The 23,971-nt window shown below is 53.1% G+C and overlaps 1 protein-coding gene across 7 annotated transcripts in view; it reads left to right on the forward strand.

The window, feature by feature from the left end:
- ARAP1 (ArfGAP with RhoGAP domain, ankyrin repeat and PH domain 1) overlaps positions 1 to 23,971 on the forward strand; it is a 63,449-nt gene that overhangs the window by 36,209 nt on the left and 3,269 nt on the right. For 3 of the 7 annotated variants that reach the window (XM_015594730.2, XM_025051582.1, XM_015594731.2), the window contains 25 exons: positions 104 to 231; positions 371 to 526; positions 895 to 964; positions 1,272 to 1,392; positions 1,787 to 1,989; positions 2,458 to 2,564; positions 4,965 to 5,164; positions 7,110 to 7,195; positions 8,660 to 8,842; positions 9,957 to 10,131; positions 11,315 to 11,449; positions 13,299 to 13,434; positions 13,744 to 13,846; positions 14,687 to 14,882; positions 15,154 to 15,205; positions 15,315 to 15,478; positions 15,679 to 15,891; positions 16,205 to 16,310; positions 16,715 to 16,862; positions 16,939 to 17,025; positions 17,113 to 17,181; positions 17,493 to 17,610; positions 19,047 to 19,160; positions 19,401 to 19,546; positions 20,064 to 23,956. In XM_015594730.2, coding sequence (XP_015450216.1) covers positions 104 to 231; positions 371 to 526; positions 895 to 964; positions 1,272 to 1,392; positions 1,787 to 1,989; positions 2,458 to 2,564; positions 4,965 to 5,164; positions 7,110 to 7,195; positions 8,660 to 8,842; positions 9,957 to 10,131; positions 11,315 to 11,449; positions 13,299 to 13,434; positions 13,744 to 13,846; positions 14,687 to 14,882; positions 15,154 to 15,205; positions 15,315 to 15,478; positions 15,679 to 15,891; positions 16,205 to 16,310; positions 16,715 to 16,862; positions 16,939 to 17,025; positions 17,113 to 17,181; positions 17,493 to 17,610; positions 19,047 to 19,160; positions 19,401 to 19,546; positions 20,064 to 20,225 — 3,378 coding nt within the window. In that variant the 3' untranslated portion in view covers positions 20,226 to 23,956. Of the gene's footprint in view, positions 1 to 103; positions 232 to 370; positions 527 to 894; positions 965 to 1,271; positions 1,393 to 1,786; positions 1,990 to 2,457; positions 2,565 to 4,964; positions 5,165 to 7,109; positions 7,196 to 8,659; positions 8,843 to 9,956; positions 10,132 to 11,314; positions 11,450 to 13,298; positions 13,435 to 13,743; positions 13,847 to 14,686; positions 14,883 to 15,153; positions 15,206 to 15,314; positions 15,479 to 15,678; positions 15,892 to 16,204; positions 16,311 to 16,714; positions 16,863 to 16,938; positions 17,026 to 17,112; positions 17,182 to 17,492; positions 17,611 to 19,046; positions 19,161 to 19,400; positions 19,547 to 20,063; positions 23,958 to 23,971 lie in introns of those variants that run through there. The other 4 variants (XM_006918686.3, XM_025051583.1, XM_015594732.2 and 1 more) reach the window with 4 other exon arrangements.

The raw sequence follows: 23,971 nt of genomic DNA on the forward strand, positions 1-23,971 counted from the left end.
TAGGTCTAGGATGAAGTGGACAATGGGGAGTGTGTCAGCCTCTGGGTGGGTGTTATCTGGGGCTTGAAGGGAAGCATGATGCTGAGTGGATCTTGGGGTGCAGGAGAAGCCCCCAGTGAGCCAAGTCCCACGTGCCGTGCGTGTGGCCAGTCTGCTGAGTGAGGAGGAAGAACTGTTGGACAACCAAGAGGATGAAGATGAGGATGACCATGCCTATGAGGGTGTCCCCAAGTGAGTGTCCACCTCTCTCTGGTGGTTCTCCTATCCAGCCCCGCTCCTTCTCCAAGCCCTGCCCATCCCCTATATCTCCTCAGTCCCCATCCCACCAGAGCCCCCATCCCGGTCCCACTCATTCCCTCTTCTCTTCCAGTGGTGGATGGCACACCACTAGCCTGAGCTCATCCTTGCCCAGCAGCCTCCTGATCCCCCAGCTCCAACCCCACCCCATGGATGGACTGCCAGGGGGTCCCACCCCCATCACACCCGTCATCAAGGCTGGCTGGCTGGATAAGAACCCACCGCAGGGGTGAGTGAAGCCTGTTAGGTCCTGCTGGTGCTCTGCATCTGGTGCCCAGTGCTCTAATATACTGGTATCATGGATCTGTAAACCAGAGGAGTCAAGGTTATTTGAGCAGGTCTCCCTCCCTGCAGACTGTAACCGCTGATGATCCCCACAAAACCTATGTTTTATTACCCTTAATATTGGGAAGTCCTACTCTGAGTCCAATTTCAACCACTCTTACTGTAGATAAAGTCCATCTTCTCAGTGACCATTTGGGACCTGGCTATTTTTAACTTTGTATGTGGTGGCCAGAGGGAGCTGGGGTAATCCTGAAGCCTCTCCCCTAATCTCCAGTCCTTTGCTCTGTTGTCCCTCCACCTCTGTCTTTCCAGATCTTATATCTATCAGAAGCGTTGGGTGAGACTGGATGCCAATTACCTGCGATACTTTGATAGTAACAAGGTAAGGCCTGTGTTGATCCTTGCTGTGACCTCTGCTCCAGCCTGGCCCTAGGTTGAACCTTCACACTGGACCCAGGCAGAATTCCTCCCCATGCGAGTCCTCACCAGATCTCCAGTCTGACTCCTTGAACCATGGACTTCTGGTCCATAGGCCAGCCATGAGCTGTGGTCAGGGTCAGTGACAGGGCTGTCCTTCACCACCTGTGAGAGATAGGGCTGCAGCCTTCATTTCAACTGAGGCCGAGGGAGTCAGGGAGGGGCTGGGCCTCTGGGTACCCCCCACAGTTCAGCTCTTCTCTCTTCCCCAGGATGCCTACTCTAAACGCTTTATCTCTGTGGCCTGTATCTCTCGTGTGGCTGCCATTGGGGACCAGAAGTTTGAAGTGATCACTAACAACCGGACCTTTGCCTTCCGGGCAGAGAGTGATGGTGGGGAGTGGGACAGGAAGAAGACTAGCAGTTTGGCTTGATAAGAGCAGGGAGGAGAACCAGGGCATATCTGCTTCCCCCACATCAAATCCAGAGAGAAGTTGACCTTTTGTGAGGTGGGGGAGGGGAAGAGGTACCCTCTGGCTGGCTCTGTGCTTAAGATACCTACTGGGTCCTCAGAACCAAATTTCATCTACAGGAGAAACAGGCTCAGATAGGTGAAGTGGCTAGTTCAAGGGGCATACCCGGGATTGGAGCCTGAGGTTGTCCAAGTCAGAGAACTCAGATAGTCAGAGATAGGTGGGCTGGTCTGGGCGGGCTTTCTTGTTCTATGGAGCGGGAGCGGGAGACTGCCAGGCTGAATTTAGGCTTACTCCTTCCCCTTGGCCCACAGTGGAGCGGAAGGAGTGGATGCAGGCCCTACAGCAGGCAGTGGCTGAGCAGCGTGCCCGTGCCCAGCTGTCTGGTGCTTCTCTGTTGGGTATTCGAGACTCAGAGCCACCTGACCGTGCTGGCAGCCTAGAGCTACGAGGCTTCAAGAATAAACTGTATGTGGCTGTAGTCGGGGACAAAGTGCAGCTTTACAAGAATCTGGAGGTGCGAAGTGGTCAGCCAGGCTACTAAACCCTCCCCTGCTCCATGCCCTCCCTGGTTCCTCAGTCTCTCCCTTGTCCACCTGGTCCCTCAACTCGACCCCATGCCCACCTGGTCCCTCAGCTCTGCCCCATGTTTACCTGGTCTCTTAGCCCTGCCTTTTTCCTTTTTTCCTTCCCCTGATGGAGCCTAGCCCTTTGCTGGCCCCTCTTCCTGCTCCTAGTTCTGACACCATCCCCTGCCTGACCCCTGTGCATTACCTTCTCATCATTCCCTACCTATTGCTACATGGTCTTTGAGCCTGGGTTTGTTTCCTGAATAGACCTTTTCCCAGATTCCTGAACTCTCCCTCATCTCCTTTCTAGTCATTTCTAGCCCCTAAAGTACCACCACCCCCTCCTCTCTGCCACTTCTCGGGCCTTGAGCCCCACCCCCAGGCCTTGCCCTCACCCCTTCCCACCTGCCTGCCAGGAGTACCATTTGGGCATCGGAATCACCTTCATTGACATGAGTGTGGGCAACGTGAAGGAGGCGGACCGGCGCAGCTTCGATCTCACCACCCCCTACCGCCTCTTCAGGTGAGCCTCCATTGCTCACCTGCATCCTCACTCCCTCCCACTATTTTTGTCTTGCATATGTGGGAAGCTGCTAGGATGAATTTCTCCCTTCTCTTAGCCCTGCCTACCCCTGCTGGTCTTTTACCTTTACTTGCTAACATGCTCTGATCTCTTCCTTCTAAGAAATCAAACTTTCACCACACCTCCCTCTGGCCATCGCTGTCCCCAACCCCTACTGCTCTCAGAGTTGCCCATATTGGCTTTGTGTACCACCTACTCATCCTGCCTGCCCTGCTTCCTTGAAAGTGTTCATCTGTCATCAATACTTGGTTGAGATCAAAGGCTACTCTTTTCTCCTTGTCTGCTGGAGCTGGTCCTGGGTACTCCTCCCTGAGCCTCTAAGACTCTACTATTTTGGTTTCCTCTGACCTTATCCATCCCTCAGTGACCTGACTGTCCGCTGTCCTCTCCCTGGGCAGGCTCGCTTTCTCCCAGGCCTTTTGCTGCCACCTCTGAAGTACTGTGTCGTACTTGGGTTCAAATCTTGTGTGTTAGCTCAGCTGCCATGGCAATACCACAGACTAGGGGAGTGCTTAAAAAAACAGAAGTTTATTTTCTCATAGTTCTGGAGGCTGGAAGTTCAAGGTCAAGGTACTCTCAGGGTTGGTCTCTCTTCCTGGTTTGTTGATGGCCACCTAGTCACTGTGTCCTCACACAGCCTTTCCTCTGTGCCCGCCTGAAGACAGAGCTGTCTGGTGTCCCTTCCAGGCTTTTAGATTAGAGCCTCACTCTTATGACATTATTTAACCTTAATTACCTTCCTAAAAGCCCTGTCTCACACTGAGGTTAGGGCTTAAACCTATGAATTTTAGGAGAACACAGTTCACTCTGTGATGTCCTGGACCTACCACTGGGTCTTTGTGTGACCTGGGCAAATCACTTGACCTCTCTGTAGCTCAGTTTCCACCTCTGTGAGTAGGATCCTGGCAGTCTTTATAAAACTGTTATTCGACGTGGTGTGCAGTAACTGCCTAGTTGATGCTAGCCTCAGCACCCCACCCCCTCATCATCACCGCCTTTAATCTTAGCTCAGATCTGTCTCCAGCAGGGTTTTTCTCCTCAGCTCTAGACTGTGTCTCTAATAGTTCTGTGGATATCTCCTCCCTTTAACTTCCTCCTCAACTCACTGTTCTTCCTGGGCTTCCTCAGGGGTCACCCTGTCTCTCCTACTCACTCCTGTGTAAACCCATCACCACCCCTCTCTTGCCTCCATCGCTCTCTCACCTCCATCTGATCCCTCCCGTGTACGCCTCATCATCTTGCCCTAGGCCCATGGGCCCTCTGGTCTCACATCTGCCTCCTCACCCTTTGGCTGGCTGCCTGTGACCACCAGAGGGGCTTTTTTTTTTTTCCTTTTTATAGAAAACCAAGGTTTTATTTGTTCATTTCTTACATTTGAGATAATCTTTAATGACAAACTTGGCATGAAACTCTTTGCCATCATCCTTAACTACTACACAACTGCAACTAACCACTTTCCAGAGGTTTCTTTCTCTGTCAGTTTTACAGGGGGCCTGCCCATTCACCAGATTTCTTGCTGTAATCAACCTTAATTAGGTTGATTTGGTGTGCAGCTCAAGGACTTCCACTAACCTGACATCCATAGGCTCATATAGTTGGATCCAAATATACAGTGACAGGCTTAGTGCTTGGCTAAGGCCTTGGCAGCTTCGTGGATGAGGGAGGTCTTCAGCACCTCTGGTGAAGGTGTAATAGATGATAACATCTGTTACATATGTAGTAGCAATGTCTTCTTTAGCCGTGGTGGGTTATGGCTAGAGCCAAATCTCAACTGCATACATGCAACTTGGGGGTGACAGGGAAAGAAAGAGCCAGAGAGAAGGACATCTCTGACCGCCCTCCGCCTCCCCCCCATTGCTTCTCCATTGTCACTGTGTGCACTTTGACTTCCTCTGCCTGGCACAGGCTTGTCCCTGTTCGTCTTCCAGCCTCCTCTCTGCCAGTCTACCCATCCTGCTTGCAGGTCCTGGAATGTCCCATGTGCATGTGCCATCCTGCCTCTTTGCACATGCTGTTCTCTCTCTCTGGAATGCCCTTTCACCTCTTTACCTGGCTAAGCCCTTGTAGTATGTCAAGTCTTACTTAGTCAGGGATCATTTCTTCTTAGCAGCCTTTTCTACTACCTGGGCGGGCGGAGCCCTCTCTGGGCTCCCCCAGCTCTCAGGTGTCATTGTGTTTGTCCACACTCCCCTTCCCCACAGACCCTGTATTCCTCCCTCTCTGACTATAAACTCTCAACGCCTTGTTCCCCCCACTTCATGCTGTGCCCCTTCATGTGGCCCCCAAACCCCTCTGAGCCCTTTCTCACCAGCCTCCCCCCTCCCACTTTTGTGTCCCCAGCTTCTTAGCCGAATCGGAGCTAGAGAAGGAGCAGTGGCTAGAGGCCATGCAGGGAGCCATTGCTGAGGCCCTGTCTACCTCGGAGGTGGCTGAGCGCATCTGGGCTGTGGCCCCCAACAGATTCTGTGCTGACTGCGGGGCTGCCCAGCCTGACTGGGCCTCCATCAACCTCTGCGTTGTCATCTGCAAGCGCTGTGCAGGTGTGTGAGGGGGTGGGGCACTGGGCTGAGTCCCATGACAAGGCTGGTGTGTTGGGACCATAGGTGGTTTGTGTAGCCGGAGGGGCTAGCCTGAAGACAGTCAGAGATCATTGTTTGTGAAGGTGCATCTGTGTGCTAAGCCTTTCCCACTGGGATTAACCTGCATCCTTACATTGCAAGGCAAGGATTCAACTTTCACGTCATGGGTGGGGACACTGAGGCACAGAGAGGGAAAATGGCTCATTCATGGCAAGTAAGTGAGTCTGGATTTGATCCCAAGCTTCTAGGGGTCCAGTGCCCATGTCTCATCAGAAGAATGGGAGGAGGTCAGGCAGGAGCGGCTGACAGGGACCAGACTGGGCAGGGCTTTGCATGCAAAGGGAGGAGCTAGCGTTTCATCCAGAGTGGGGTAGGAGGCTGCAGTGGGAAGGACGTGGTCAGGTTTGTGCAATAGACTCTGGCTAGTTGATGAAAGCCAAGTTAGAAGGGTGACACTGGAGACTAGCGAGGAGGCTACTGCTGGAGCCACAAGAGAGAGGAGGAGGAGGCCTGGTCTGGGGAAGCGATGAGAGCATTTGAGAGATGTTTAGGATCTATGGTGTAAAAGTCCCAATGACAGATCAGATGAAGAGGATAAGAGCTCAAAATTCATTCTATTCCACCAGCACTTATTGAGGGTCTGTGATGTGCCAGACATTGTGCCAGGTTCTGGGGATTTAGCCCCCTTGGGAGCTGACAATGCCCAGGCGGCCTCTTTGGGTGGCTGGAGATGGGGTTCCCAGGGGAGAAACAGTTTGGGGAAGTTGCTGAGCTCAGTGAAAAACCTCAAAGTCTATGTATGGGATGTCTAGGGCAGATGTCCAGGAAGCCTTGCACTATGAGGTCTGGGTGCAGGAAAGCGACGACTCGATTGGAGACCAGATTAGGAAGGCATCAGCTTGTTGAGGGTGAGGGCGACTGGAATGGACAAGATGCAGAAGGTGAGGCCGAAGCCAGAGCCAGGCAATGCCAGGCACTCCTAGTGCCCCCAGCCCTCCTCCCTGCTGCAGGGGTCCTTCTTGGGCCCTGTAGCTGAGCAAGGTTGCATTCTATCCAGCTCTGACTCCCCACCCCTTTCATTCCACAAATATTTATTAAGCACTCACTATGTACCAGGCTTTGTCTGAGCTCTGAGGCTAGACCCTAAAACAGACAATCAAGATTCCTGGGCTCAGGCAGCTTACATTCTAGTAGGGAGGGGCAGAAAATATACATATATATATATACATAAATATACATAAATATACATATACAAACCAATAGAAGTTATCGGGTAAGAACAAGTGCTAGGCAGAGAATGTGTTTGTGGTAAGCCCTCTCAGGAGGTGATTGTGTCAGCTGAGATTTGAATGTCAGAAGGAGGCCAGCCCTGGGAAGATGAAGGAAGAGAACATAGGCAGAAAGAACTGAGAATAAAGGCCCTGAGGCAAGAATAAGCATGGAGGATTAGAAGAGGGTGGAGAGTGTAGCTGAGTGGGATGGAAGAGAGGCATAAGGTGAGGTTGGAGAAGCAGGTAGGGAATTTAGATCTAATTCTGGGGAGCCATGGGAGGGTCTGATGGCAGGGATTTGAAGCAAGGGAATTTGCATTTTAAAGAGATCACTCTGGCTGGACTGTGTGTTGAGTGGTCCACAGGGAGTCAAGCCTGGCTATAGGGAGCCGGCTGAGGGGCTGCTGCAGGAGCCCAGGGTATGATTGCGGGGCCCAGTCCTGTGGTGCAGGGAGCAGTGGTGTGCCACTGGATTCTGGAGCTGTATAGTGGCGGAGCTGCAGGCCTCGCCTCTAGGTCCTGTGGCGGCTTCTCACTGGCTAATTCTAGGTGAGTACTGGGGGGGTAGGGTGAGAAGGTGAGTGCTTATGTGAAGGAGAGGGCCCAGATGACCTGAGCTGGCCCTCTGTCTGCAGGGGAGCACCGTGGCATGGGTGCTGGTGTCTCCAAGGTGCGGAGCCTGAAGATGGACAAGAAGGTGTGGACGGAAACACTCATTGAGGTGGGGCGACCTCTGCTTGTCATCTGTATTTGGGGTCTAGCTGCTGCCTGCATCTCCCAACTCCATCTGACCAACCCAGCACCCTAGAGCTAGATGAGACCTTTGAGATCATCTGGTAGATGTGGATTTTGGAAAAGCCGATTTTTGGCAAAGTCAGGAAACTACCCAGTAAGCTAAAATGTTTTTACAGTCTTAAAGCATTGTTATAAAAAAAAGAAATACGCACACACACACACACACACACACACACACACACACACACACACACAAAATATATATACATATGTAAAACTTATGTATGTATATACACATATAAAATATATATATACACACACACACATATGCATATATATTTACAACAGAGACCTTGTGTCTTGCAAAACCTAAAATATTTACTTCATTTCATCTGTACTCAGATGCACCAGTGGGTATGAGTATATTCGATACCTTCAGGGACACACATATATGTACATCTTTGCCTCTGTACTTGGAGTTTCTAGCTACTGATGTGTGGTAGTTGCAGGGAGAACCTGCAACAGGAGGCTGGACTCAGGGGCTGACCACACAGGGCCTTACTGATTGCCCCAACCAAGCTGCAGACTCCAGAGCAATTTGGGTGTCACATCTCAGAGTTAGGGTTAGAATCCCCAGTTTACAGATGAGGACATTGAGGACCAGGGAGAGAAAATGACTTGCCCAGAGTCACAGAGTAAGTCAGTGGTGACAAGGACTGTTTCCACTTTGTTCTCTGCTATGACCCCAGTACCCTACACAGGACTTGACAAAAGAGGCAAGGTGGGGCACCCAGGAAATGACAGTGGAACAGATAATCAGCAGAATGAAAGAATGAATAAACTAGTCCCCCGAATGCTACACCCCTGCGCTTCCCCAGGATTTGCCTTCACTCCTCTTCCCCTGCAGGAGCCCAGGTGATGTTTGCTGGGCTCAGTCCTTTGGTGCCAGGAGTAAGAGTATGTGGCTGGATTTTGGAGGTGTGCAGGGTGGAACTGCAGGCTCAGCCCCTGTGGAATACCCTAGAGAAATGTCAGGGACAGGAAATGTTTCCAAAATCCTTGCACACCCAATTGACTGACAAGTTTGCCCTTTCCCAACCCCGCCCCCCACGCCCCCAGCTGCGATAGCTTCAGGAATGCAGAGTTCCAGATGTGGGACTGTGTGGGGAAATAGCAAAACCCCCAACCAGGAGCCAGGCCTGGGGCATCCACCTGACAGACTGTCTTCTACTTGTCCTGTCACTGAGCTGAGAAACTGGGCTCAGGCCCAGGCTGGTGGGAGAGTACCCAAGGCCACCAATAAGTATACACCTCTAGTTTCCCCAATGGGAAAGTAGACAGGTGGCCTGGCTCTCCCAGCCCCTCACTTAATAACCTCGAAATCAAGATTTTGCAGGGCACAGGCCCCTGGTCATAGGCTGCCCCTCTAACCTCTTACCCACACCCGCAGCTCTTCTTACAGCTAGGCAATGGTGCCGGGAACCGCTTCTGGGCAGCCAGTGTGCCCCCCAGTGAAGCCCTGCAGCCCAGCAGCAGCCCTGGCACCCGGCGGCGCCACCTGGAGGCCAAATACCTCGAGGGCAAGTACCGCCGCTACCACCCACTCTTTGGCAACCAGGAAGAACTGGACAAGGTCAGGTCACTGGGTCTTTGGGGCCCCTTGAGAGTGCCCCCATTTCCTTATACTGTCAGGACCCTTGAGACCACCCGTTTTCTTCTGTCCCCACATTCCTCACCATCCTCACTCATCCTGATGATGAGCTGGCATATGGATCAACTGAGGCCCAGAGGGTATAGGGGCCCTGCCTAAGCCACAGGGAGAGGGGGAAAAGCAAAGAGGAGCTAAGCCTAACCCTTGGGCCAAGGCCACGCACTCAGCATCTGTCTGCCTCCCTCCCCTGCTAATTCCTCTGTCTCCTGCACCCTGTCCTGCTCCTTCTGAATCCTGCCAAAAGGAGTGAAGTTGATGAGGATGCTATTTCCTGTCAGGCTCATAAAAAACAGCTGGTCGCTCTGACCCACCCCCATCCACACCCTACTCAAGATTGAGGCCCAGTATGGGCCCCAAGCCCTGACAGGCTGGGAGCCAAGCCCTGGGCCCCTGTCTGGCTCTGCCGGAGTGGGAAGTAGCCTGCTCCAAGGCAGGGGGATGCCACTTGTGACCTCTGGTCGTCCTTTAGTCCCTCCCCCAAGCAGCCCCACCCAGGCAAGCTCAGTCCAGCTAAAAGCCCAGTGGGAGGCAGGCCTCCACCTCCCAGGAACCCAGGCGTCCAGCCCCCAGCCCAGCCCAGTCTAGCCTGCTGGCCAGAAGGGGCGGCAACTCCCATTGGTCAGGAGGGCTGGGCAGGCAGTGAGGAATTCAAATGTGGGAGGAATTAGCTACAAGCACCCCCCTCTGTCCTTCCACAAGGCAGAGGGAGCTTGAGATCCTCTAGAGAACAGGCTTGGCAGCTGATAGGGTCCTGGGGGCTGGCTACCAGCAGGGGTGAGACCTGGGCTCCTGGGACCCCTGGCCTTTGCTGGGTAGCCCCTGCCTGTCTTCCCTCCCCTCATATCTTTGGCTTTTCTCTTCTTCCTCCTCTCCTCTCTCTTTCTTTCTCTCTCATCTCTCTTTAAACCTGAAAATTGGCCCCCAGACCTAGATGCCTCCTTCCTCTTCTTCCTTCTCTCCTCCACCCTGCTTTTTCCACTGGCCCCTCATTCCAGCTTGGACTGACCCTGCCCCACCTCCTCTCTCATCTGCCCAGGCCCTGTGTGCCGCAGTCACCACCACAGACCTGGCTGAGACCCAGGCGCTCCTGGGCTGTGGCGCTGGGGTCAACTGCTTCTCAGGGGACCCTGAGGCCCCCACACCTCTAGCTCTTGCCGAGCAGGCAGGGCAGGCACTGCAGATGGAATTCCTTCGGAACAACCGGACCACGGGTGAGTGACTAGTTTTATTGTCCACCTGGAGGGATGGGGCCTCCCTGCTTCTGGGGTCTGGCCCTTTGGAAAGGATGCTGGTTGGGAGTCTGGCAAGGCTGTATATCACCCTGTGAGATTTGATTACATACTGCTTAGGCTGTAATTGTAGCTCCTTAAAGGCCCTGGTGCAGCAGTGTGTGTGGTTTTAGGTGTGTTTGAGTTTGCATGTCAGTGTCTATTTGCACATCTGGCTTCCCCTTTCATATGTATGTCCCTTAGTGTCTCTGTCTCAGCATCTCTGTGTATTTGTGGGTCTCTCCCTGACCTATAATGTGGGCTCAGTGTGGCATCTGTGTGCCAGTGTCTGTGCATCTCTGAGCTGCTGTGAATCTGTTTCCTTGCATCTGGGGGTATTAAGGGCTTTGGGGTTTGTGTGTGTGCAGAGTGTGTCTTTGTTGCTGTTGTGGGGTGTGTTGCATTTCTTTGTGTGCGGGTAACCCACCACAGCAGCCCTGTTCACTGCTTTATCTGGGTGGGGCTCTGTCATAGACTGAGGTTAGATCCTATTTGGCTCCCACTTTCAGGGTCGGGGGGGGCGGTGGGGGTGAGCACTGTTGATTATGGCCCAGGACTGGCCTCTGGGGCCATATCCCAGGACTGAGGGTGGAGCTCCGAGGCTGGGGCTCTGGGCTCAGGGCCATGGGTGGGTGGGGCGTGCTGGGCTGGAGAGAGCCCAGGTGTCCAGGGAGGCACGGAAGACCACCCAGCTGGCTTGGGCTTTGGGACTGCTAGGAACGGGGCTGAAGCCAGGCTGCTTCCTTTGGCTTTGCATCATCTGGTATAAACCTTCCTCTGGGGATTGTTAGCGAGTTTGCCCACAGCCCCCCTCATTCTAGTGTTCTGGCTCTGTGTCTCAACAGGGAGAATGGGGTAGGCTGGGATGAGGAGTTAGAGAGGCTTCCTGGAAGGGGAGGTATGAGAGCCAGGCCTTGAGAGCAGGGTGGATTGACACACATAGGGAGAGGTAGAGAATGGCTGGGATATAACCCTGGATGTAGCAGTGAGAGCCTGAGGGTGCTAGTCAGGGGAGCCAGGACTGGTGACTTAAATGCAAGCTTGGATGCCTAACCCAGGTGAGGGAGAGGGGAGGCACTGTTGGATGACAAGCATGACTAGCCATTCATCCCCTGCTTCCCAAAAGAGGTATCTCGGCTGGATTTGATGAAGCCCCTGGAAAAGCACTACTCAATTGTCCTGCCAACTGTGAGCCACAGCGGCTTCCTCTATAAGACCGCTTCCGCCAGCAAGCCACTGCAGGACCGCCGTGCCCGGGAAGGTGGGTGCCCAGGAAGGTAGCATTCTGTCATGGTGGCAGGGCCAGAGAAGCCAGGGCTGGCCAGGCTGGTGGACCCACAAGGGTGCCATGTGCACTGGGGCAGAGTTACTCTGGAGGGCTTTCTGGATGTGGTCTCTGTTACACAGTAGTACATAATAAATGGGCTGATCAGGATGGGAGTGGGGCACAGCACTGCAGAGCACGTCACTGCCAGTTTCCTTTAGACTAAAGAAGCCTTTATTGAGTAGCTATTGGGTGTGGGCCCTGTGCTGGACATCTGGTATTTGGAGCAGGTAGATGCTAGGAAATTTGAGGACTAAGCTTGGAGTTCCATTCTTCTTTCATCTCAGCCTTCCACTTGCTCCCCAATTATCAATAAATCCATAGTTCTTACCAAATCCCACAAGGACCTCCACATCACCACCCCACCTCATTACCTCTTTGACCCATCTCCTCTCACTCACTCTACTCCAGCCTTACTGGCCTCCTTGCTGTTTCTCACACATGCATATTCATTCCCATCAGGGCCTTTGTACTCGCTGTGCCCTCTGCCCAAAATGCATTTCCCTAATTTGCATGGTCAGTCTCTCACTTCAGTCAGGTCTCCCTTTAAATGTCGCTCCTTGAAGACTCCATCCCCAACCATGTTATCCAAAATAGCATGCCCTATTTACCCTACTTTCATACCATTTATCTGACATTATTTATAGGTCTGTCTATTGATTCTCTGTGCTCCACTGAAATATAAGCTATTCTTAGCTACCACTGTAGCCCCCAGAGCCTAGAACAGTGCCTAGCACACAGTGGGTACTTGGCAAATGTCTGCAGGATGAAGAGTCACTGAAGCAGGGCTGGCTCTCCTGGAGGGAGCCCAGCCTAGGTGGCAGGCTCTGGGACACACTACCCTCAGAGGGCAATGTCATGTCCTTGTAGATAGGACAAGAAACAGTGTCTGCTGTGAGAATATTGCTCACTGCATCCTTCAGCACCTCTGGATGAAGCCCTCCAACTCCCAGAGAGAGTTTTTTGGAACTCTGTGGATCTCCTCACTGCCACTGGGGCACCATCCCAGTCTACCTCCCTTTGCCTGATAATGTCATTTATGTAACTGCCTGAGTCATCCTTTTTGCCCTGGGTGCCAGGAAGCCCTGAGCCAGTGTGAAGCTCAGTGCTATGAATTACACAAGTCTGCATGGCTTTGACCTTTTATTCTTTCTCTTACCTTTTCTTGCCCAGATTCCTATTTCTGTTCCTTTATAAAATCTTGTCAGTCTCCTCAGAGTCATAGGAGGAGGCAGAGTATAGATTATTAGGTACTGCTGGCAAAGGAGCGTGGGGCACAGGAGGGAGAGCGGGGCACATGAGAGGCTTCCTATGGCATTTGGGCCCTGAAGGATGGAGGGGAGGGAACAAGATGAGTAAAAGCAGAGAGGTGGGGTATATACCCAGGAGTGGTCAGAGAGGGGCCTGAAGAGGTGGGAAGGCGCAGACCCAGCAGAGTCTTGAATGCTAGGCTGAGGGGCATTGACTTTGTCTCAAAGACAGGGGTGGGGAGGGTGATGGAAGAGTTTTGAGCAGAGGAAGGACAGGGTCTGGTTTTGCTATAGTACTTTTGAATCTTGGAAAAAGCAAGAACAAAGAAGAGGCTGCTGCAGTGGTCTGGGGAGAGGCATGGGCTGGGCTGGGGGGGTGGGGCTATAGGGAGGAGGGTGGAATTGGGGAAAACTTTTGAGTTAGAATGAAGAGGACGTGGGTCAGGTGGGAGTGGGGGCTCAGGGAGGATGCAGAGGTGGTGTTCAGGTGAGGGTGGGTGGCTCCCTCATGGTTCTCCTGCCCAACTTCTCCCCAGAGTTCAGCCGACGCTGGTGTGTCCTTAGTGACGGGGTCTTGAGCTACTATGAGAATGAGCGGGCAGTGACCCCCAACGGGGAGATTCGGGCCAGCGAGATTGTGTGCCTGGCAGTGCCCCTTCCTGACACCCACGGGTGAGCACCCCTGGGTAGAATCACAGACTGTTATTGCTGTAAGGTCCAACTCTCCATCCCCATTGGGAAGACAGGGAAACAGGCCCAGAGACGGGCAGGGCCTCCCCAGGGTCACATAGCCAGCTGGGGCTGTATAGGGGCTGAACCAGTCTCCTGAGGCCCCAGCCTAGGGATTTCCCACTAATTCTTAGGGGGCTAGGTGAAGGGCACTCATATGGGGACAGTTGGGAGTGGGGTTCAGAGAACAACAGTGATGGAGGGGCTGGGGCTTGAGGGGGTGGGCCTGAATCCTGGCCTATGTATCTACAGCTTTGAGCACACCTTTGAGGTGTACACGGAGGGAGAGCGACTATACCTGTTTGGGCTGGAGAGTGCGGAGCTGGCTCATGAGTGGGTCAAGTGCATTGCTAAGGTAGGACTGGGTTAGCAGGCAGAAGTGGAGGGAGTCCTACAGGATGTGTGGTAGGACCTTTTGGCAGATCTCATGTCCCAGTTCTCCCAGAATAGAGGGTAGCTGACACAGGACAGGCTCTCAGGCCAAGAGCCTAACATAATTTGCAGCCCTGTGTGGGGAGATCCAGGAGATCTTTCTCAAATGTGTGGAAGAAGGCCTATAGACCTTGCACTCCATAGGTGCTCAATACATGTTTAATAATGAATTACAGAGCCATCTTAGGATAGACAGTGCTGCCTCCAGGGGGAGTGAGCTCCTTGTTCTGGAGGAAGGAGGTAGGTAGCCTGCAGAGGAGAGCTCTGCCCTGGGGATTAGAGCCGGGTACCCTCTGGGGTCCCCTGTTCTGTGAGGGCCTATTACTCTTTTATCATTCACTTGTTCATTGATAAATCCTCTGTGGGGCTCCTGATTGTTGGTCCTCAGAGCCCTGGGGACCCAGATGAATCAGTCTTGGTCTTGGCTCTTCTTTATCCTCCATGTTGGTGGGGGAGACAGATCGGGTACAGAGAGCAACTGTATAATCAGTGCTACAACAGAGGGCAAGAATGTTTTGGCGCCATGGGGCACAGAGAAGGGACATCCTTCTCTGGTGGCTGAGAAGGTTTTCCAGAGAAGGGCACATCTCAGCTGGTGTGAAATGGGGCATGGTACTTGAGTTCATTCACTGCAGGGTTCCGCCCTGGGGAAGAGAGAGGAGGCAGCTGGGGGTACGCAGAGGGCAGTACCCACAAGCCAAGGACAGGGGTGTCCAGAAAGGTGGTGGTGTTGGCTGATGCGGTCTCCCGCCTCCCCTACCAGGCATTTGTGCCTCCCCTGGCTGAGGAACTGCTGGCCCGGGATTTTGATCGCCTTGGGCGCCTACCCTACAAAGCTGGCCTGAGCCTACAGCGGGCCCAGGAGGGCTGGTTCTCCCTCACTGGTTCTGAGCTCCGTGCCATCTTCCCAGAGGGGGCCTGCGAGGAGCCATTGCATCTGCGGAAACTGCAAGAGCTTTGTGCGTGGACCCAGACCTGGTCCCCCAACCTCCAGGGCACCCTATCCTGGACTCCCAGTCCCCCAGCCCCTCCCTGGAAGTCTGGATGCTATCCTGGCCTGGCCAAAAGTAGCCAGCCTGCCCTCTGAACATTCTCTCCTGCCCTTGGGGTGCATCTCAACGACCCCATGTGTTGGGTGGGTCCCAGGGATGTGTGTACCCAGAGAGGCTCCGGAAGGAACAGGTTGGGGACTATGAACAAGGCCTGGGCCTCACTTCAGCCCCTCCACAGCCGTCCAAGGAGACAACGAGAACCAGGTGCTGGTGCTGGTGGAGCGAAGGAGGTGAGCCCTGGCCTGAGGGGTTCTGAAAAGCCTATGGCAGTCTGACATGACTGTAGGAGGGGTGGGACAGGGGAGGGCCCCCAAGTTAACTGACCTGTCTCCTGCCCAGGACGCTGTATATCCAGGGAGAGCGGCGGCTGGACTTTGCGGGCTGGCTGGGGGCCATCCAGAAAGCAGCGGCAAGCTCAGGGGACACGCTATCAGAGCAGCAGCTGGGTGACTCGGACATCCCAGTGATTGTGTACCGCTGTGTGGACTACATCACGCAGTGCGGTGAGCCCTACCCCCGTGGTACAGTCCCCGTCCTGTCCCGAGAGGCCTTTGCCTCCTGCTCCAGAGGCCAAACCTCCCTTTCTCAAGATCCCTCTGAAAGTGGCTGCAAGACCCTACCCCATGACCCATGCCTTCAGCTCTTCAGTTTTGTCCCACTCCCAGATTGGCCCCGCCCCCAGCTCAGTCCCACTCTTCTCCAGGCCTGACTTCAGAGGGCATCTACCGCAAGTGTGGGCAGACATCAAAGACACAGCGGCTGCTAGAGAGCCTGAGGCAGGATGCTCGCTCTGTGCGCCTCAAGGAGGGTGAGCAGCATGTGGACGACGTTTCCTCGGCGCTCAAACGCTTCCTGCGAGACCTGCCAGACGGGCTCTTCACTCAAGCCCAGCGCCTTGCCTGGCTAGAGGCCTCAGGTGGGCCCTGCAGCCAGTGCCCAGCCTGAGGTCCAAGCCATCCAAGCTAGTGCTGCTGACTTGTCCACTCCTATCTCAGGATTCCAATCCTCCCCATTATATACTTGGGCTAGGCATGCCCCAGTGAACAGTCTCCAGTCGCCCTCCCTCCTCTATTTCTCATTTTCATTATCACTCTATACACAGCCAGTCTCCTGAGTGCCTTGCAGGTTTGACTTGGTGGGGGGCAGGGAGTACTGTTCCCTAGGATGCGAGGGGAGGCAGTTACGGAGGTCGAGGGATATTCTGACTTGATCTGTCTTCCCTTACCCAGAGATTGAGGATGAGGAAGAGAAGGTCTCCAGGTATCGAGAGCTCCTGGCACATCTGCCCCCAGTCAACCGGGCCACGGTGAAGGCCCTTATCAGCCACCTGTACTGGTAAGAAGTGATACTATTTCGAGGCTCTGGGGGGATGGGGTAGAGAAGGTTCTTCTACTCCTAGCCCTGCTGACTGCCCTCCACTGGGAACCCGGTAGGCCTAAGAACTGAATGTTGACTTTGATGTGTCCTAATCTTGGACGATTTGTCTCACAACTTACTTCCTGCAGGTGGAGAATAGAGGAGGTTTCAGCTAAAGACTGGGAGACCTTGGCCAGGTCTCCCAGCTTTCCAGCTACTCTTCCCCAGGACCCAAGACATGGCCAGACTGTCCCCACTTCCCTTTAACTAAGACTTTTACTGGCCTCACTCCAGGGTCCAGTCGTGGACCTGTCAAGAATCAAGAAGATGGGGGAAATTCTGGCCACATTCCTTATTCAAAGCTTTCGTCCTCCTCTGTCCAGCGTCCAGTGCTTCTCAGACACGAACCAGATGAACACGCACAACCTGGCCATTGTGTTTGGGCCTACACTCTTCCAGACAGATGGACAGGACTATAAGGCTGGCCATGTGGTGGAAGACCTCATCAGCCACTATGTGGTGGTGTTTAGTGTGCGTTCCTAGCCAGTGGGTGGTGGAGGGCAGGGCTGAGCCTCTTAGGCGGCAGTAATCATCTGTTCCTTCCCAGGTGGACGAAGAGGAGCTGAGGAAGCAGCGGGAGGAGATCACTGCCATTGTAAAGATGCGTGTGGCTGGCACTGCCAGTGGGACCCAGGTGAAGAACAGGGTCTGGGGTAGGGGGCTTAGGCCAGCCCCTACACCTACCCCCCAGGCCTCTAGCTGTGCCCTATCTCCTTAACAGCATGCTGGTGACTTCATCTGCACCGTATATCTGGAAGAGAAGAAGGCAGAGGCTGAGCAGCATATCAAGGTGGGGGCCAGGGACCTAGAAGCCAAAGGGCTAGAAGAGTCAGGCTGGGCCCAGCTCAGGCTCAGATGGCTGCAGGAGCAGGGCTTTCATCCCAAAGGGAGCCTTGGTTCGAGACCTGCATCTGGCTGGTGCTGGGCCTGTCTCCTCCCTGCTTCACCACCAAGCTCATCAGGACCACTCAGAAACATCTCCTCGCGTCCTAGGACTCCGTGAGAGGGCTTGACTTAGCCCTCTGGATCACACAGCAAGTTTATGGCACAAGCAGGAGCAGGGGATGGGGTAGGTTGATCTCTCCTCCTTAATCATCACAGATCCCAGCGTCTATGACAGCTGAAGAGCTCACCCTAGAGATCCTGGATCGCAGGAATGTGGGCATCAGGGAGAAAGACTATTGGACCTGCTTTGAAGTCAATGAGAGGGAGGAGATAGGTGAGTGACCACCGAGTTTGGTGCAGAGTATGGTGCCAGTTTGTTCTTGTCTGGGCTGTAGCTCAGTGTGTCCCCTAAGTGTGGGGACAGTGGTGGTGAAGGGATTTTTGGTTGACAGATATTGCTGTGACATTGTGATCTCAGTAATGGTAGTAACAGTGTACTAGTGGGTATTGAAGTTGTGATGTGGCTGACGGGAGGGATAGTGAAGGAGGTAGATGGTATCAGCTATGATGATGCTTTCTCAGGTGTCAGTGAAAATGGTGTTGCTTGCAAGAGTGATGATACTGAATCTGATAATGGGATTGTGGGTTACCTTCTTTGTGGTGAAAGGGGTAGTGGGTGGTGAAGACCATGCAAGAAAGGTGGGGTAGAGTGATGGTGGTGGTGGAGATTTGGGTAAAGATGATTGTGATGGTGTTGTGAAGCGGCCATGGTGGTGAAGGGGTTGATAAAGGCATTTTAGCACAAAGGATGGTCTTGATGGCAGTGGAGGACGAGGGTATCTCTATTTATTCTCCCTTTATTTGTTGAGTGCCAGGCACTGGGTTGGGGATCCAGACACACAGTTGCCTCTCTTGGGAGTTAGTCTGGTATGGAATAGAGACATTAATTCTGCGATTACACCAATAAACATACAACTACAGCTGTGTTGGCTGCTGTGTAGAAAAGGGCCACCATGCCACCAGAACTTATAACAGGGTCTTTGGTTTTGAGGTCCCTCGGCTAGGAGGTGAAGGAAGAGTAGGAATTACTTGGAGAAGCAGGGAGAAAGTACCAGGCAGTGGGAACAGCATAGGCAAAGGCCCTGTGGTGGCCAGAGACAGTGCCTTTTCAAGGGGCTTGAGAAAAGGGCCGTGAGGGGGTTGTGGCACCAGGTGGGGTTGAGACTGAGGAAGAAGCAGCCACTTGAGACCTGGTGCCTGACAACAGTGCAAGGCCAGTGAAGGGTTAGTGATTGGGAATTTCAAAAGATGGCTCCTTGCTGCTGGGCGGAGAGATGTAAGGAAGAGGAGAGTGAGAGCACACGCAGGGGACCACTTCGAAGGCCACAGTATTAGTTTAAGAAGATGGTAACGTGGTCAGGGAGGCGGCAATGGAGATGGACAGAAGCAGAGAGATTTGACCTGTGGAGGGAAGCTGAGAGGGAGAAAGGTTGGTTTTGGCTGAAGTGGCCTGGTGGATGGGGCTGTGTTCCCTCATGAACACAGGGAAGCTCACTGGCTCGGTTTTGGACACACTGGATTGGAGCAGCTTTGGTTCCAGCAGGGTGTGTTAAACCTGAAGCTTGGGTGTGGGAAAGTGGTCGTGGTGTGATGTGTGGTGGTGTGAAGAGTTGGTGGGAGTAGATAGTGCCAATGGATGTATAGGTGTGATCTATGTCTATGTCCCAGCCCTATGTGGCCCTGGTGACAGTAAGTGTGACCTCTCCCTAGAGCGTCCCCTGCACTTTGCGGAGAAGGTGCTGCCCATCCTGCATGGACTAGGCACAGACAGCTACCTGGTGGTGAAGAAGCACCAGTCCATGGAGGCTATGCTGCTGTACCTGGGTAAGTGGTGACCTGGGTGGGTGGTGTAACTGGGTAGATGATGCCTTCAGGGCCAACCAGGTTGGTGGATTCTACCATCTAGTGCCACTGGGCAGGAGCAGCTCAGGCAGTGGGTGCCAGGTGGACAGGCCTCCTCAGAGGTCGGGGCGGGATGGAGCACTATCCTTCATCTTAGGACCCTACCCTGAGTTCATGGGTAGAGTGTTGGTGCAGCCCATGCCTACTCCAGTTCTTCCCCAGCCAGCCATGTAGGCGACACCAAACATGGCATGATGAAGTTCCGCGAGGACCGCAGCCTCCTGGGCCTGGGCCTACCCTCAGGTGGCTTCCACGATCGCTATTTCATACTCAATAGCAGCTGCCTGCGGCTCTACAAGGAGATCCGGGTAAGTGGCCCTGCTGAGTCCTGCCTTGAGATGGGCACCTACACCTGAGTGTGCGCAGACACCCATACACAAAGATTTCCTGGAGTTTGCCAGTGGGAGCATCCCCATTACGGGGTCTTGGGCCAGCACAGCAGTGGGGAGAGCTGAAGATTTTCAAGAGACCCACCTGCTGTGTCCTATAACCCCACTAGACCCTGGTACCTGGATGTCATGACATCAAGCACGTGCTTTCTAAGCTGTGCTTTGTCATGGTACTTTCAAGAACATACAACATGATGACAGCTTCAAATTGTGACCCATGCATGTCTTGGCACTTCACAGGTCATACCCCCTCTTGTCCCACTCCATGCCCACTCTGTCCACATGCTGGGTGTCCTCCTGGACCAGACTGCATCCTAGCACCTTTCCTCCAATATCTTTTGCACATACATACAATATCCCATCACACACCACAACATACACTGTCCTGGCTGTAGACCTGGGGCTCCTTCTGTAACCCTGATCCTCTATCGAACAGAGCCAGAGGCCGTGGAGCGGGGCCCCTGAGACCGTGAGTAGTTGTGAGCCACCTGCCAGCTGCCTTACACCACCTGGGGATAAGCGAGCCTGGTGGGAGCATGGGGACACAGCCGAGCTCCTGACCATCTCCAGGCATGGTTCCCTGCCCCCTTGCCACTAGGATCCTGCCCTTTATTCCCACACCTGTCCCAGAGTCCTTTCCCCAAGATAGAGTCCCACATCAGTACGATGCTCTAGAATTTTCCAAAGAACTCAGCGTAGAAGCTGTAGAACCAGTAATGAAGGCCTCTAGGTTTGAATTAGAGCTCTGAGCCTCATCTCCTGTCACCTCTCTTTTCAAACCTGGAGAGAGTTCCAGGGCTATCAGAATCTCCTTGCTACTGTCCTGTTCCTAAAGTGCCAGGGTAAAGCTACAGAGGCTACAGAAGCTTGGCACATTCTTGACCTGCAGTAGGGATTCCTTGTCCGCCTCCCAGGCCAGTTGCCAGCCCTTGTTTGCACACCCTTGGGAGAGGGGGGCTCATCCACTCCTTCCTCAAGGCTGCCCTAGCCCTCGAAGTGTGCTTCTGACAGATTCAGCTGAGAATCTGCCTCTTGTGACACCCCTGTCTAGCTGCGTCTTGGGGACCATAGAGCATAGATGCCCTGCAGAGACAGGCAACAGAAACGTGTTCTCAAGCCCAGGGGACTAGCCTAATTTTTCACAGCCACCCCCACCAGTGTCGACAAGCCTAGCTGCCAAGGAGGGAGCAGAGCAGATAGAGCAGGATCCTCATCTCCCTTTCTTTGCACATTATACCTCTATTAATGCTGCCTGGGCTCTTGATGACCCTTGTGAGGAATCCCGCCTCTTCTATTCTTTGCCTTCTTCTATGATCACATCCTTATTTCTGGGCCTGTCCACTCCTCCAGTCAGTCCCCCTGGGTTCTGGGGTGTTATTTCCCTGGCCTCCTCCCTTTGGGGGCACTTAGCCTCTTGTAGCAAACCAAGCCCAGATGACTAAAGCACCTGGAAAAGCAGTGGCTGATCCCTTGGCATGCAGAGGAGAAAGGCAGGAGAGCTAGAAAAAGGAAAGGTGTAATGTTTGGTGAAGAGGCTTGGTGAACCACCCTTCTCATACTGGGACATGTAATCTCACTACTGTCCCAGGAGGAGGGGTATTATTCCCATTTCACAGGTGAGAAAGCAGGCTATGAGTGACTTGCCTAAGGCCATCTCTAGATGGTAATCTGGGATTCAAACCCAGATTTGTTAGCATCAAAGCTCAAGCTTTTTATTCCTTGAAGTAGAGAAATCAAAGACTCCACAGCGAGGGATTGATCAGTGCAGGGGTAAGTGGTGCTCTCCATGGTGGCGGCTGGCACCTCTACCTGACAGAAGCTCTGGGAAGGTGTGTTTTGGCTACTGAGGTGTTGGTTATTTTGGTATTTGTCAGTTTATGGAGCAACAGGAAATTGGGACAATCCCTGGCATGCAGGATATATAAACAGCCAAGCCTTGTCTTGGGGGTCTCTGCATTGTTAAAAACCCTGAGGCACCTGGGAAACGCACAGTCTGGGAAGATCTTGGTTCCAGCAGAGGTCTTTGAGCATCAAGGGGTGAACTTGCCTCTCTGCCAGTGACCTCATACCTCAGAGATACTGGAAACATGAGCTGTTTGATTAGAAATGAAGTCCTTGGGGACCAAAGAAGATTACATTAACTGACACCCCCCTCCTTCCAAACCTTCCTATCTCAGCCAAGCTCATGTCACGCACATGCCACGCACACGAGAACTTGAGGAAGCAGAGGCTGAGGGTTTTTTCATATTCTCAAGGAGCCACTGCCTGAGTTGAATTCCTCAGTTCCCGCAATTCTCTCCACACCCTGACTGGAACCATCATTCCTGTCACACCCATGGGTCTATACAATATTGTATTAGTTTCAGGTGTACACCACAGTTATTCAACATTTATATACCTAAAGAAGTGATCACCATGATCAGTTCAGCAACCATCTGACACCATACAATGCTCTCACAATATTATTGACTGTATTCCCTGTGCTGTACCCCACATCCCCATGACTTATTTATTTTATACCTGTAATTTTGAACCTCCTAACCTCCTATTCCTCTTTACCTTCCCCCCGCTTTTGATTTTTCAATTACAGTTGACATTTGATATTATTTTATATCAGTTTCAGGTGTACAGCATAGTGGTTAGACATTTATATAAATTACAAAGTAATCCCTCTGATTAGTCTAGTATCCATCTGGCACTGTACATCTTTCACTATTGATTGACACTACTCCTTGCTTCTAATTCTCTTCCCCTTGCACGCATAGCCCAACTTCTTGCAAGCCTGCTTTCCATTCTCTCAGCCTGATGCTTTCTGTACCTGCAGCCCAGTTTCCCCCACATCTTTTCTTATTTACTGCCTGGAGCCTGGTATTTCCCATGGCTGCAGCCTAATTTTATTTTACAGCCTGTCTTTCTGTTCTCGCTATCTTGTTTCTTTCAACTTGCAGTCTGATTTCTGTAATGCTCTTAGCCTTGCTTCTTCCCTGCTTGCATGTAGGTTTCTTCCTTGTCATATTCTCCCCACACCTTGTTTCTTGCATTTCCACAGCCTAATTTCCCTTCCTACTGCCCAGTTTCCTCTCTGCCTATAGCTTGGATCATCCTGTGCCTATAGCCTAGTTTGTCCCAGGCCCTCTTGGGCACAAAATCTTTGTCAGGTCAGGTGCTATGTGTAGGAGACATAGGGCTTCCCCATCAGGGCCTTGGCCATTAGAGGGGATTAGGGTGGAAGCAGGATCAAGCCCTTCTTGAGCCACCCCTGTGATAGCACTGAAGTCTCCACTAACCCCTGAGTAGCCCATCCTTTTGCTACCTCACAGGGAGTCTGCCAGTTCCTAAAACTCTCCACTTCCCCTGGCCATCCCCTACTCCCCTCTTTTTGTTCTTGCTGAGGAGCCATGCCTGGGGGTGCCTAGGAGCAATGGTGGGGAACAGGGTGGAAGTGGCTCAAGCTTTGACCTCCAGATTTGGTTGTAAGTGAGTCTCATTCCCCTACCAACCACCTGGCACCCCTGCTGGCTCCAGAGGTGCCTGGTGGGGCAGGGCTTCTAGCAAATGGCTCCCAGAGCAGGAGGAAGGCTCATTAGCTTGATCTCCAACCAACCTCTTCCTTGGGGGTCATTGCTCCCATCCTCCTGCCTCTGAGCCAGCCTGCTCCTTCCTAGCCCAGACCCATATGCAGAAGTGGGGGCCAGAGGTGAGCATGTCACTGATCTGGTGCCCCTCCCCAGTACATCGGTCTCTTGCTTCCTGACCTAGACCACTGGGAAGTTCTTCCTTTGGTCTACCAAACAGCTGTTCTGCTTCAGCTTGAGTCATTAGCCTTCCCCTTATGGAACCAAAGAGCTAGTAACTGCTAACCCCACAGCCTTTTGTTCACACGGTCAACCCTGGAGCCTCCATGGGGTGGAAGGGGCTGAGAGAGAAATAACCTGAGACAAACAGATAACAAGCAGCCAGCTGATCACACAGCTGATCTCAGATCACACACACTTATTCATTTTGATGCCAAAGGGTGAGGTACAGACTTCTCCCTCCAGATAGTCTGGTTCAACCGATGCTACTAGTCAATTCTCCAATTTACAGGATAGCAGGGAGTGCTGGGACTCACTGCTCTGGATGTCACACTGGAATGGCTGCCCCTGGGACTGAGGGTTGACTGTCTGATGCTGCTGCAAAAAGAGAGGCCTGGGGGGCTTAGTTGGGCATGGATTGTAAACAGGGAGGGCTTTGTCAGGAAGGCTTCCTAGAGGAGGTTCCCTGTGCTGGGATGCAAGCGGGAATGGGCGAGGGAGGAGGGAGGTACCCAGTTGGGATAAGTGCCCCAGGTCCCACCCCGACTGA

The sequence above is a fragment of the Pteropus alecto genome, unplaced genomic scaffold (genome assembly GCF_000325575.1).
Source record: "Pteropus alecto unplaced genomic scaffold, ASM32557v1 scaffold468, whole genome shotgun sequence".
NCBI lineage: Eukaryota > Metazoa > Chordata > Mammalia > Chiroptera > Pteropodidae > Pteropus > Pteropus alecto.